The 14843-nt window shown below is 52.5% G+C and overlaps 1 protein-coding gene across 3 annotated transcripts in view; it reads left to right on the top strand.

The window, feature by feature from the left end:
* Positions 1–3901: 3901 nt before the first annotated feature.
* Positions 3902–14843, top strand: part of ZC3H3 (zinc finger CCCH-type containing 3) — a 361466-nt gene continuing 350524 nt past the window's right edge. For 2 of the 3 annotated variants that reach the window (XM_075581388.1, XM_075581387.1), the window contains exons 1-3: positions 3902–4092; positions 5574–6798; positions 9736–9932. In XM_075581388.1, coding sequence (XP_075437503.1) covers positions 3990–4092; positions 5574–6798; positions 9736–9932 — 1525 coding nt within the window. In that variant the 5' untranslated portion in view covers positions 3902–3989. The remainder of the gene's footprint in view (positions 4093–5573; positions 6799–9735; positions 9933–14843) is intronic. The other variant, XM_075581389.1, reaches the window with a different exon arrangement.

Below are 14843 nucleotides of genomic sequence, written 5' to 3' on the forward strand. Positions count from 1 at the left end.
GCCTCCATCTGCCGTGGACTCCAGGAGCTGAAGGTGATCTCCCACGGCAGAACTTATTACCTCTCACCCCAGTAAGGTCACGCACTAGGCAGGAGGTATATTGCAAAACAGGAACGGGTTTATTACTACACATCTGCAGTAACAGTTACTTAGCAGTCTTCTGCCGGATACAGTCTGTCAGATTCACTGGATGATGGTCCCTGGACCGCCACTAGAGGCCAAGGGCACCGCAGCCATCCTAGCTCTTCCCCACCTCCCTAGCAGAGGCAGAGGTATTGATCCACACTCACTTCTCCCTGGAGGGAAGAGCACATGGGTAGGCCCCAGTCTCAGGCTCCCAGTTGTGTGACCTGCCTTCCTCAGAGGGAAGGAACAACCCCTAACTTTAGGGCGGTCCTGCCCTTAAGTACAGCCAGGAGGCGGCGACCCCGTTGTCCCAGCTACAATAGGATTTGCCACCCCCTGCTGTCATTCAAGTGCAGTACCAAAGGTGAAGGGGAAAACCCCATACCAACTACTGGCAACCTGATAGTACCAGGGTTTACTGCCAGCCCATTGGGTAGAATAGTAGACAGGGGGTACCCCTCTACACTCTCCCTTTGGTGGATTCCCAACGACCCCGCTACACAGTCATAAATTCTGAGCGACCCCCACAAATTTGCCAATGACCCCTACGGAGACAGCGAGCAACGGGTTGTGCACCCCATGCTGTAAGCAATGTTTCTGGGAATTATATTGATGTGTATATATATATGTGTGTGTGTGTAACGGTGTTTCCCCCCCCCCCCCAATCGCATATCGGGGGCCATTACTAGGTATATGTGGTGCATACCTGCTGGTAACAAGACGGCTGAGTCATCCGCGGTAACTTTGGGACTCAGAAACAGGCTTCTGGGGTCCATACCCCACGTAATACTTAGCAGTGCAGCGCCATCTGCCGTAGGCTCCAGGGATATGGAGGCGATCTCCCACGGTAGAACTGTAAGTCTCCCCCCAATTAGATCACACACCAGGCCAGAGGCAGGGCCATCTTAACAACATTAGGGGCCCCCGGGCAAAGCAGTGCATGGGGCCCTGCCTACACTGTCGCTCCCAGCCTCCCACGCGCTCACTAGCAGCAGCAGGCACCGGAAGTGCTGCACTACTAGGGTTCCGTGCGGGCGGAGAGAGAGCGGAGCCGGGGTGCCGGGCGGGGGGAGAGCGAGTAGGGTTGCCAGGTGGCTTGTCCAAAAATACTGGACACAATGGTGAAAGGTGTGACGCACGCGAGAATCGTTAGTGGGGAAGAATGTTATTTATAAATGACCTGACTGTTATATCATTTGTTCTAAATTTCACTCCAAGTATTCACCAATTTGCACCAATTTATATTCTTCGCTCAAACGAATTCTGGAAGAGGGGCACGATTCTTGGTTACGATATTGTTAACCCCTCACAATCCGGAACTGCTGACATTGTAGCTTGGACGTATCTTGGTGAATCTTAGATGAATCTGACTGGGATTGCGCTGTAGGCATCTTTATAGGGTTAAGGGTGCTATTCCTAACATACACACCCAATCTTCTCGTGGGAACAACTTTTCTCACCTATCCCAGACTTGCCAGGAGTTCATAGAACGGGAAGAAGTTGCTTTCCGGTTTGCTAAGAGCATGCGTTAACCTCACACCTGAGCTACTTAGCATACCAGGCCCAGACCCTTACCTGGTGACAGCAAGTCTGGGGTTTGGCTACCAAGTGTGAAGCGCCCATACTTCACACCGGTATCTGGTACTTGGGAATAATTCGGCCACCCTAACACCTAGGGTCTCTGAGGCTTTTTAACTCAGAACTTCTCTAGACACTGGGGCACCGACTTAGCAGGGTGTCCTTTGAAGTATGGAGATGAAAAATCCCTCAGCTCTTTCATCCATAACATATGGGCATGTTAATGGATTCATTGCCGGACCGGCAGGAAAGGGTTCCTGCCTTTACATTTAAAACACCATTGGAATACAGTTTATTTATATATGTATGTTCTGTAGGTGCAACAAATATAAATCTTATATGTATGGTCATTGTTTCTTTTTACCTAGCTGTACTACAAAAATTAGAGTGCTAGCTCTTTTCTAACGCAAGTTATCCACTTAATTGAAGGGGCTATGTGATGTAGGTTACGGTTTGACCTAGAATCGGTCTTGGTTACAAGCCGGCATACGATGTCTCCGTGCTGGCTTTGATCGGTAACCGCAGACACGCGCCCCCAATTCCCCTTAAGTGGATAACGAGACAGCAGGATACCATTTATCAAGAAGGCACTTAAGCTAAACCAAGACCACTTATTCAATTGACTTTGCGGTTTCAACGTCTGTGGTCTGGAAACGGATACCTATCTTTAATGCAGCTACTTACTCGTAGGCACACTTCTTCAATTTAGCGCTTGGCACAGCGCTAGAAGCTCCCCCTTGTGTCTCAAATACAGTTAGCACATTTCTCATTCATTCATTTAACTGCAGCTAGCTTCTGAGCTGCAAAACAGGGACAATAAAGGTAGTGTAGGAAAACATGGTATTAGGGTGACAATACATTTTAACCCCTTCTGTCCCAACACGGTTTAGGGTTAACCAGCCCGGCATAATACCTTTATTAATGGCCTGGTTAACCCTTTCACCGCCACACTGGGGTCTTGCCCGAATCGTACTCACAAGTGCAGCGCCTACATCTCTTGCAGTCCCCATGTGTATGGGGAGAAGTCTCTGCAAGAGAATCTCTTTACCTTCTTCCCAATAGACTTCACTCTCAGGCCAGAAGTATAGTAAAACACAGATTTGTTTATTCTCCCCTTATTCATCACAGCAGTAGATCTCAGCTCGTAGGGCTTCCACCCTCAGGGTGTTCCTGGACCTCACTCCCAGCCAAAGGGCACCAGGAGCCGTCCCAGGTCTTCCTTTACTCTCTGGTAGAGTAAGGGGAACAGTCTCCCACCGCTCCCCTAAGGGAGATCACACAGTATACAGAAGCCCTGCACACTGCACTCGGGTAGACCAGCCTCTCTCACGGTAGAAGCAACACTGCCTAAATACAGGAAGTGCAGTGCCTTAAATACAGATCCAGTAGGAACCACCCCTGTGCCTCCGATTGGACACAAGGCCTGATTACACTACCTTCTCTGACTCAATGCGCTGCTATGAGTGGGGAAAACCCATGATTACTCCTGGCAACCTACCCTTGCTAGGAATTACTGCCAGGAGGAGGGCTGACCTATAGTCCAAAACCAATCAGGGCTACATACATATATATACATATATATACATATATATGTATATATATATATACACACACATTTGCTTGTTTCTTTCGATACTAGCGATATTTGGCATCGATACTTTTGTTTCGATATTTAAAGGTATCGATACTTCGAAGGCATTTTAAATTAAAATTTGCTGTTTTCTCTTATTTTGTGAATTTTTGTTTAGGTATTTTTTCAAGTGAAATATTGTAGGCCTTAAAGGTTCGTAGGCCCTAGGCACTGTGCCCAGTCGGCCTAATATATAAAGCGGCCCTGCATGTATACAGGTCTCACACACACAGGTACAGCAGGAGTTAAAGGTACAACAAGATGCTGTATGAGCTCGATGCGTTGCCTAGGCAACACTGTCAGGGGAAGCCCCTCGGAAACACAGGGAAGCACATGCAAGTCACGTGATGCTGTCAGCCTCCATGTTTGATGCTGGCGCACAGCACCGGGGTGAGGAGAAGGCTGAGCTTCCCAGCTAGACTGCAGGCACACGGGCTAACAATAAACGTGCATCATGGTGTATGTAAAACGTCCGTGGGGTATATCATATGATATGGTGTGTTGCCGTTTCTCCAATATCTGACGCGTAGATGCGTATTATGGACCCCCCCCCCCCCATCCTTTAGCGGGCTGTGCCCATTACAAAGATGGCGGCGGTGGGTGCGGGTGACTCGACCTGGCCGGGGTGACGTGTGGATCCGCGCGCAGGCGGTGGATGATGACGCACATAGTTTGGGGAGCTGCTGCTGCTGTTGTTGCTGGTGGGGAGATGGAGGAGGAGAAGGAGTCACTGCGCAGGCAGATCCGCAGCCTACAGGGTGAGATGTGTGTGTGTGTGTGTGTGTGTGTGTGTGTGTGTGTGTGTGTGTCACTGTGTGTCACTGTCACTGTGTGTGTCACTGTCACTGTGTGTGTTACTGTCACTGTGTGTGTCACTGTCACTGTGTGCCTCTGCGGAGGGAGATCCGGAGCTTACAGGGGGCGTGTATGTGTGTCACTGACTGTGTGTGAGAGACTGAGATTCTGTGACTGTGTAAGTGGCACTCACTGACTCTGTGTGTGTGTGTGTGTGTCAGTGTCACTCTCACTCACTGTGTGTCAGTGTCACTCACTGTGTGTCAGTGTCACTCACTGTGTGTCAGTGTCACTCACTGTGTGTCAGTGTCACTCACTCACTGACTGTGTGTGTGTGTGTGTGTGTGTGTGTCAGTGTCACTCACTGACTGTGTGTCAGTGTCACTGACTGTGTGAGAGACTGAGATTCTGTGACTGTGTGTCTGTGTCACTCTCACTCACTGTGTCACTCTCACTCACTGTGTCACTCTCACTCACTGTGTCACTCTCACTCACTGTGTGTCAGTGTCACTCACTGTGTGTCAGTGTCACTGTGTGTCAGTGTCACTCACTGTGTGTCAGTGTCAGTGTCACTCACTCACTGACTGTGTGTGTGTCATTGTCACTCACTCACTGACTGTGTGTGTGTCATTGTCACTCACTGACTGTGTGTGTTGCCTTGTGCTATTGCGGAGCACAAGAGAAGCAGTTGTGTCTTGCACGTGGCGCACAGCTGCACAAGAGAAGCAGTTGTGGCTCTCACGTGGCACACCGCTGCACAAGAGAAGCAGTTGTGGCTCGCACGTGGTGCACCGCTGCACAAGAGAAGCAGTTGTGTCTTGCACGTGGCGCACAGCTGCACAAGAGAAGCAGTTGTGGCTCTCACGTGGCGCACCACTGCACAAGAGAAGCAGTTGTGGCTCGCACATGGCGCACCGCTGCACAAGAGAAGCAGTTGTGGCTCGCACGTGGCGCACCGCTGCACAAGAGAAGCAGTTGTGGCTCGCACGTGGCGCACCGCTGCACAAGAGAAGCAGTTGTGGCTCGCACGTGGCGCACCGCTGCACAAGAGAAGCAGTTGTGGCTCGCACGTGGCGCACCGCTGCACAAGAGAAGTAGTTGTGGCTCGCACGTGGCGCACCGCTGCATCATGGATCCGATCATTGTATTGTATGTCTTTATTTATATAGCGCCAAAAGTCTACTCGGCGCTTCACAAAGAATACAGTACAGGGAATTATAATTATACAATAAGTGCAGCAAAATCAGACAATAGGAAAGGAAATCCCTGCCCCGAAGAGCTTACAATCTAAGAGAGTTTACAATCTACAATCCTTTTTACTGAACGTGTCCTGTATTGTTGCTGAAACTGGAAACCAGTAACTCCAGTAACTCCAGTGGCAAGGTGAAGTGTAAAAAAGCAAAAGAAAGATTATAATGTCTGTTTTCCTATTGTTTGTCCCCAGATCTTATTAATAGTCACAAGACTCTCCATGGCAATGCACCAGCGGCTCCAGGATGGAGAAACCCTTCACAGCCTGAATTCAGAACACGGGGGGCCTTCCGCGACGGGCCTTCCCAGAGAGGTTACCCATTCAGTGGGCCGCAGCCGCCAAGTCGGGGCAACACCTGGAGAAAAAAATACTCTCTGGTGAATAGGACTCCTGGAAACGCAACTGAGCCGACAAACGCGGCACCTGCTGCCACCAGTAATGGGAATCCAAAGAATTGTGCTGCAGCCCCGACTCTGCCACCTCATAGCTCTACGGCAGGGGTTATGCGGACGTCTCAGCTGGGTGTTAATATCACACTGGGGAAACAGAAAGCATCTGACAAACCTTCACTTGTAGGCAAAGATGGATATAACATTGTCTCCGTGGCTAAACCGTCAGTGCAACACATAACTGCTGCACGGAACAGCACCAAACAGGCTCATCTGAAAGATTCGGCAGGTACTGTGGCTCCTCCTTCATCGGCACAGCGGATGACCAGACCGACTCCGGCTGTACACAGAACTCACAGTGAGCATGTGGGGTTAGCTTCGAAGAAGCGATCTCCAGCTTCCGTAGATCAGGAAATGCTTTGGACATCCCCAGAAAAGAAGACTCCGACTCAGAAAGCCCCAGTACTTTGCTCGGTTCAGGCGAAGGTACCCGGGAGGTCCGCAAAGACCGAGAGTCTTACAATTTCCGCAAACTCTACCCCGTCAAACCCCAGCACAGACACTTCGAAGAGGAGACTTGTGTCACCGCACACAATTTTCAGCTCACCGAAGAGTACTTCGACGCCGCTGCTAGCCTCCACCAAGGTGCCCAAAGGTGGGAAAACGAAATATACCTGGGTAGCAAACCCAGCTAAAACCAACCTGACGGGGAAAAAATCAGTCAGCCCTAGTGCCAAGAAACTTCCAACCACTGTGGTGGAAAGCTTTAAATCTCCAACCGTTTTGGCAAAGGGGAAAAAGAATGGAATTCACCCAAAGGCTGTGACAACCAAGAACAGGTACAAGTGGAAGGCCGAGCGCCCCGGCCAGGTGTCCCCTGACTCTGTCTTAATCTCATCCTGCCAGCCTGCATCACACAAACCTGAAGCAAACGTTTACCATTCACCGGCGACATTCAGGGAGATGGCACAATCCAGCTACAAAGTGAAAAGCCGGACCAAAATCATCCGGAGAAGAAGTAACTCGAGGTATGACATGTCCTGTGGGGGTTATGTATAAGGGCGTCTGTCAGCCTGCCGTCGCCCACGTTTGTGCCGTCGCCCACGTTTGTGCCGTCGCCCACGTTTGTGCCGTCGCCCACGTTTGTGCCGTCGCCCACGTTTGTGATGAATCGAATTCCCATTGTGGCTCGTTATGAAGATGCCAAACATGGCGGCCTTTCCATTTTTCGATGGCACAATGAGTGTCGGCACGTGCAGCACTCGGAGGTTTCTGTCACACGTTGTTCTGCTCATGATTGAAGTAAAAAAGATGGCGCACAGCCGGATGATAAACACCGATGGCGGCTAAGTAAACGCTAGGGAAAATGTACTGGCACATGTAGTACTGAAGTGTAGCACTTTTTTTCTTCAATCGTGAACCGGACACCGGCTGGAGCACGCCGACTGCGGCACAACAAGCGAGGAATCCCGCGAGTACCCCTTCTAAGGCTGTGTTTATAGTGGAGAGGCACCATAACATATAATGGGTCTCTGAATATATGTTAAGCGCGCCTCAGCAAGCACTACGCCACTATAAACACAGCCTAAGGCTCGCTGGTCCCGTGTGTACCCCACAAAAGGCTCGCTGGTCCCGCGAGTACCCCACCTCTAAGGCTCGCTGGTCCCGCGGGTACCCCACCTCTAAGGCTCGCTGGTCCCGCGAGTACCCCACCTCTAAGGCTCGCTGGTCCCGCGAGTACCCCATCTCTAAGGCTCGCTGGTCCCGCGAGTACCCCACCTCTAAGGCTCGCTGCTCCCGCGGGTACCCCACCTCTAAGGCTCGCTGGTCCCGCGAGTACCCCTCCTCTAAGGCTCGCTGCTCCCGCGAGTACCCCACCTCTAAGGCTCGCTGCTCCCGCGAGTACCCCACCTCTAAGGCTCGCTAGTCCCGCGGGTACCCCGTCTCTAAGGCTCGCTGCTCCCGCGGGTACCCCACCTCTAAGGCTCGCTGGTCCCGCGGGTACCCCGTCTCTAAGGCTCGCTGGTCCCGCGGGTACCCCGTCTCTAAGGCTCGCTGGTCCCTCGTGTACCCTGTCTCTAAGGCTCGCTGGTCCCGCGAGTGCCCCACCTCTAAGGCTCGCTGGTCCCGCGAGTACCCCTCCTCTAAGGCTCGCTGGTCCCGCGAGTACCCCGTCTCTAAGGCTCGCTGGTCCCGCGGGTACCCCATCTCTAAGGCTCGCTGGTCCCGCGGGTACCCCGTCTCTAAGGCTCGCTGCTCCCGCGGGTACCCCACCTCTAAGGCTCGCTGGTCCCGCGAGTACCCCGTCTCTAAGGCTCGCTGGTCCCGCGAGTACCCCACCTCTAAGGCTCGCTGGTCCCGCGGGTACCCCACCTCTAAGGCTCGCTGGTCCCGCGAGTACCCCACCTCTAAGGCTCGCTGGTCCCGCGAGTACCCCACCTCTAAGGCTCGCTGGTCCCGCGGGTACCCCACCTCTAAGGCTCGCCGGTCCCGCGGGTACCCCTCCTCTAAGGCTCGCTGGTCCCGCGGGTACCCCACCTCTAAGGCTCGCTGGTCCCGCGAGTACCCCATCTCTAAGGCTCGCTGGTCCCGCGGGTACCCCACCTCTAAGGCTCGCTGGTCCCGCGAGTACCCCACCTCTAAGGCTCGCTGGTCCCGCGAGTACCCCACCTCTAAGGCTCGCTGGTCCCGCGGGTACCCCACCTCTAAGGCTCGCCGGTCCCGCGGGTACCCCTCCTCTAAGGCTCGCTGGTCCCGCGGGTACCCCACCTCTAAGGCTCGCTGGTCCCGCGAGTACCCCATCTCTAAGGCTCGCTGGTCCCGCGGGTACCCCGTCTCTAAGGCTCGCTGGTCCCGCGGGTACCCCGTCTCTAAGGCTCGCTGGTCCCGCGGGTACCCCGTCTCTAAGGCTCGCTGGTCCCGCGGGTACCCCGTCTCTAAGGCTCGCTGGTCCCGCGGGTACCCCACCTCTAAGGCTCGCTGGTCCCGCGGGTACCCCACCTCTAAGGCTCGCTGGTCCCGCGGGTACCCCACCTCTAAGGCTCGCTGCTCCCGCGAGTACCCCACCTTTAAGGCTCGCTGGTCCCGCGAGTACCCCACCTTTAAGGCTCGCTGCTCCCGCGAGTACCCCACCTTTAAGGCTCGCTGCTCCCGCGAGTACCCCACCTCTAAGACTCGCTGCTCCCGCGAGTACCCCACCTCTAAGACTCGCTGCTCCCGCGAGTACCCCACCTCTAAGGCTCCCTGGTCCCGCGAGTACCCCACCTCTAAGGCTCGCTGGTCCCGCGAGTACCCCACCTCTAAGACTCGCTGATCCCGCGGGCACCCCACCTCTAAGGCTCGCTGGTCCCGCGAGTACCCCACCTCTAAGGCTCCCTGGTCCCGCGAGTACCCCACCTCTAAGGCTCGCTGGTCCCGCGAGTACCCCGTCTCTAAGGCTCGCTGACATTGTACAAAGTGTGTTCATATTGAGATGATTTCATAATGGAGGCGAAATCTATATTGAACATCTCCATATGCACCTTCTTAATCAGAGGCTCCTTTGGACACACGGGACTCACTGGGACATATATTCTTATCCTTGTTTGTACACCGTCATTTATTAGCCTTAGAGTAAGGCGATTACGGCAACATGGTCTAAGTGTTCTTAAACAGCATGAAGGGTGTTTGATGCTCTGTGCTGTTAGTTCCTACAGACTGCCCCCTCCACACATTGTCCTGCCAACCCCTCTGTCCACAGAAAGATGGTTGCTCTTGTCTTTAAATTGTCACGCTCTTCACTCTGATCTGATAGTGACCGGGACATGTTCAGGCCGGCACTTTTCAGCTTTCCTACAAATCGGAAACCCAATTCCACCACCACTTCAGTTGTGTTCCCTAAGACTGCGAATGCTTTCATTTCGTTTTCTGTGCGTTTTCTGATTGTAATTCTGCTCCTCTCCGTTCTGCGTTATTTGTGTCCGCAGCTCCCCTACAGAAAAGAGAGCCTCGCCTTTGGCCCCGCTGACTATGAAGAGTCATTACAGCCTGCGAAGGAGGAGTTCCCCGCGTCTCAAGTCTCCACCAGCATTTAAAAAAATCTCGCCTAGGGGTCTGGTACACATCACGAAACACAGACTGCGGAGGCTGCCGCCCCCCAAGGAGCAGTGTCCTGCCAGAGAAGGTAGGGATAATCTGCAGAAAGAGGCTTCTGTGTGTGGGAACCTTTTAATACGTGCCTTTAAATGGTCAGTCCCTTTAGCGCTCAAATTGTGTTGCTTAATTTGAAGAAACCGTGAATTGTTTCAAGAATTTCATCATTTTTGCTTTAGACGTGACTCCTTGTCACTGTACAAACAATTTCTTCAAAGTGCCGGTCTCCTCTAAGGCCCCGGTAACGCCGCTGTAACGCGCGCCCGCGAGATTGGCGGCGCGTTCAGCCGATTCCCCGGTCTGCAGCTCACTGCAGGAAGAGAGACCGGGGGGGAACGTGGCGGGGGAGTGACGGGGGTGCGGCCATGACGTCACCCGGCAGGTTCACCCTCATTGGCTGAACCGCCGGGGGGCGTGCCTAATCGCTCGACGCGAGTCCTGCTCTCAATTCTATTGAATTGGCTCGGGCCCGGCGCCATTGAGGGGAGGGCTCTCGTCCGTTTGGCGGACGCTGTAGTAGGCAGCGGGGGCAAGGCCTAAGACAGAGGTACAAAGTACATCTCTACTCACAAGTTCATAATGCAATTGTCCATATAATGTAACATCCAAGAACAGTGGAAGGACAGCGTTTCATGTCCCATAAGGACCTCTCATCAGGTTATTAAAAGATCCACATGGGACCTGAAACGCTGTCTTTCCTCTGTTCTTGGCCGTGACATTAATGGAGAATTGCATTATGACCGTGTGAGTTGAGATGTACTTTGTCTCTCTGTGTTAGAGGAGACCGGCACTTCGCCTGAAGCTGTTCCCCCGCACTTTGGATTTGTTCTGGTCACTGTAGCCATGTTGACATCTGATCTAGGCATTTCTCCATTATCTGGTAACTGGAGGGGAAAGGGGCAAAGAGGAAGGAGTAGACAGGTCCTGCAGCACCCGGTGATGGTCCAGCACATGCTGGAAAATTGGAAGAAAACCCCTCCGTGGTTTCAAACACTACAAATCATTTAGCATGCTCAGGGCTGTCATTTAAAAAAATATCAGCACAATGTCCGTCCTTAAACTGTTTGCTGCTATTTAGTAATGCTGTTCGCAGGAGCTACCGAGCCTTAAACCGCCTGCTGCAAACTGGACAGGGATGGTGATGCATTTTGACAACTTCGATGAGCTTATTTGTACGTAATTCACTTTACACGTTGGAAAAGCTGAACGTGCAGTATCACTTGGACACGGGAAGTGTGGTGTCTAACAGCGAGCCCGGCTTGTCCTGATACTGAGAGTTCAGGAACCATGGCTGATTATGCAGGGGCCGCACGACACGCGGTTGGCTGCATTCCTGCAAAACCAGAGAGCATCGTTTGTATATATTGCATGAAGAAGCATGTGAAGCCTCATTTGAAGAGACTGCAGGCTTATAACCTTTTGGCCAAACAGTTTAAATACGTGACCCTTTTTCATGAGCAGATTAGCACGGAGGTATTGTACTATATGTTGTCATTTTGTGTGATGCGCTGGCCTTTCTGTTTTTGTTTGTATATCCTGCCACGCTCGGTAGCACTGCTTTTTGACACCAATATATATGCTGTATATATGATGTGAGGGTGGGTTTTGGGATTCTGGAGATTGCTGGGTTATGCAGTTGTTGCTTGGAGGTGTCGCCCCTCCTCCCCAGGGTTTAAAGCTCTCCCCGCCCCACTTTCCAGTTAGCAGTTTTTACCATGATCCTGTGTATCACAGACCCAGTGTGATCTGTCTCCCTCCAGCAGGAAAGAGAGGTACGTGAGAATCGTGCCAGGTAGTGTTAGGACCTGCATACTGGGCATGCCGGGAAGTGGCTGCAGGCTTATAACATTTTGGCCAAAGGGTTTAACTAAATGACCCTTTCTCATGAGCAGATAAGCACTGAGGTATTGCATTATGTGTTATCGTTTTGTATGATGTGCCGGCCTCTCTGTTTTTGTTCATCATTTGTATATACTGTATTGCATGTGAAGCATCATTTGTATATATTGCAGTATAGTGTTTATTTAACGGTGGTAGAAAAGCGTCGCTGGGACCTGGCTTACGTGGGAGTTTGTGTAATATTTCGTGTGACATTACACTGTCCTTGTGAAAGTCACAGGAGCGAACACGGACGTGTCTCTTGTGCCGTTCAGAGAATAGCATGTGGCTTTTACAGAACCACTGGAGTGGACAGTTGCTTAGTGGCTTTGCTTAGAGCCATGGAAGTTACCCGGTGAAAAAGACGAGAGCATCACCCACAGAGAGATAAAGAAAGGGGACATCTAACAGAGGGAAGAAGTGATTTGAGAGGTAGGAAGACCATGATCTACAGGAATATATTTTAGATTATATTGTCCCATGAGACTGTGCGATAACATTTCCATGGCATACGTTTTGATTCGCCCAATTATACCCAAACTCACCTGGAGTAAAAATTGTATTTTGTTAGGATTCAGCAATGCGTCTGAGATCAGATGCATTGTAAGGAACCCCAACCCTCTCTAATAGCGCGTCTGAGATCAGATGCATTGTAAGGAACCCCACCCCTCTCTAATAGTGCGTCTGAGATCAGATGCATTGTAAGGAACCCCAACCCTCTCTAATAGCGCGTCTGAGATCAGATGCATTGTAAGGAACCCCAACCCTCTCTAATAGCACGTCTGAGATCACATGCATTTTAAGGAACCCCAACCCACTCTAATAGCGCGTCCGAGATCAGATGCAGTGTAAGGCCGTGCCTATAGTGTCGTCATTGGTGACGGCGACACGGCGGGTGACGGCGACACGGCGGGTGACGTCACCCGTCGCCGTCGCCACTGGCGAAAGTTATGTTTCGCCGGGCGGCCGGGTCACGGGATTCCGGCAATTTGATTTGTTCAAGGGTCGTCACGTGACGCGACGGCCCTTGAAAAACGAAAAATTTTGCTGGCTTCAGGTTTTTGCAACGGCTCCGTCGCTTGTCGCCGTCGCGTGCACTATAAGCGCACGCGGCGGCTATGTATTTGTTTTCGGGCGACGTCGCTGGCACTTTAAGCGCGGCCTAAGGCTGCGCTTATAGTGCTCGCGACGGCGACGCGACGTCGCTCCAAAACAAAACAATGGACTCTGTTGCCAGCGCTTATAGTAACGGCGACGGAGCGACCAAAAATTTGGAAGTGGGTTAACGTTGATTTTTTACAGACTGTCGCATCATGTAACGGCAATACCGGCTCCCCGCCTGTAACGGCAATACCGGCTCCCCGCCTGTAACGGTAATACCGGCTCCTCGCCTGTAACGGCAATACCGTCTCCCCGCCTGTAACGGCAATACCGTCTCCCCGCCTGTAACGGCAATACCGGCTCCCCGCCTGTAACGGCAATACCGGCTCCCCGCCTGTAACGGCAATACCGGCTCCCCGCCTGTAACGGCAATACCGGCTCCCCGCCTGTAACGGCAATACCGGCTCCCCGCCTGTAACGGCAATACCGGCTCCCCGCCTGTAACGAAGCATCGATAAGTGAGAAAAAGGTAGTGCTTCACTTTAAGTACATTTTGGCTTTACATACTTGCTCTGGACCCATTGCGTACGTTAATGCGGGGTATGCCTGTGTTACATACTTGCTCTGGACCCATTGCGTACGTTAATGCGGGGTATGCCTGTGTTACATACTTGCTCTGGACCCATTGCGTACGTTAATGCGGGGTATGCCTGTGTTACATACTTGCTCTGGACCCATTGCGTACGTTAATGCGGGGTATGCCTGTGTTACATACTTGCTCTGGACCCATTGCGTACGTTAATGCGGGGTATGCCTGTATTGCATGTGAAGCATCATTTGTATATATTGCATGACGAAAGCACTTGCCTGTTTTTCGTACGGCATCGACATGAGGCGAGGTGTTCACCGCCTGAGGCCCACATAGATCAGGCAGGTTTGGTTATAAAGCAAGATGCTTTCTTTATAAATGAAGGTTATTTGCCACCAGTTTTGCCCACGGTGTCGCCTTGCCATTAGAGGAGGGTTGTTGGGGAGGCGCCACTTATTGTAACGGGGTGCGTGTCATTTTGTCACTTCCTGTAAAGAAAGGCCAGCAGTGCCTTGCAGCCAAAGGGTCAATCTGTGTAAAACGTTTGGTATATACCAGAGGCGGCCAACTCCAGTCCTGAAGAGCCACCACCAGGTCAGATTTAAGGATATCCCTGCTTCAGCACAGGTGGCTCGATCAGTGGCTCAGTCTTCGATTGAGCAACCTGTGCTGAAGCAGGGATATCCTGAGACCCTGACCTGTTGGTAGCTCTTGAGGACTTGGTTTGGCCTCCCCTGGTATAAATCCTCCTACAAATCCTCCAACCTAACGGCCGGGTCACGGTTGCTAACGGTATGCTTCCATTCTATATAAGTGCCACAAGAAACCTACATGTTGTTCAGGTTGGTATACAGATGCAGTCGGCTTTATTAACGAGTTTTCCCTCATGGAAACTGCAAGTGAAATGCAGCCTGGCCACTCTCAGACCGCGTATTCCCCAGGGCCAGACTAATGGCCCATCAGGATTAATACAGTGGCTGTCCCTGCTTCTGAATGGGACTCCCGCTGTGTTAAACCTACCGGCCTGCCCTTGTCTATAAGAGCTGCGCAGTGAGAGCAGAGAGAAGCCCCTGTCCCTGCACAGCTCTAAGGCCAGGTCCCCGGTGCCTGCTGCAGCGCACGCTATGACGTGCGCTGCATGGACAAGAGCCGCCCCTCAATGGGACCGGGCCTGCTACCTGCCTTGGCCGCTGCGTTACGCAAGCAGATTTGTCTGAAGACAGGAGAACTGTGACTTGCGACGGAGCGCTGGCCACACACCCTGGTGGTTCAGCCAATGAGGGCGAACCTGCTGGGTGATGTCATGGGCGCGCTTCCCGCCACGCCCCCGTCAGGCTCCACCTCCCCCCCCCCCCCCGTCTTATCCCCTGCAGC

The sequence above is a fragment of the Ascaphus truei genome, chromosome 2, assembly GCF_040206685.1.
Source record: "Ascaphus truei isolate aAscTru1 chromosome 2, aAscTru1.hap1, whole genome shotgun sequence".
NCBI classification, from domain to species: Eukaryota; Metazoa; Chordata; class Amphibia; order Anura; family Ascaphidae; genus Ascaphus; species Ascaphus truei.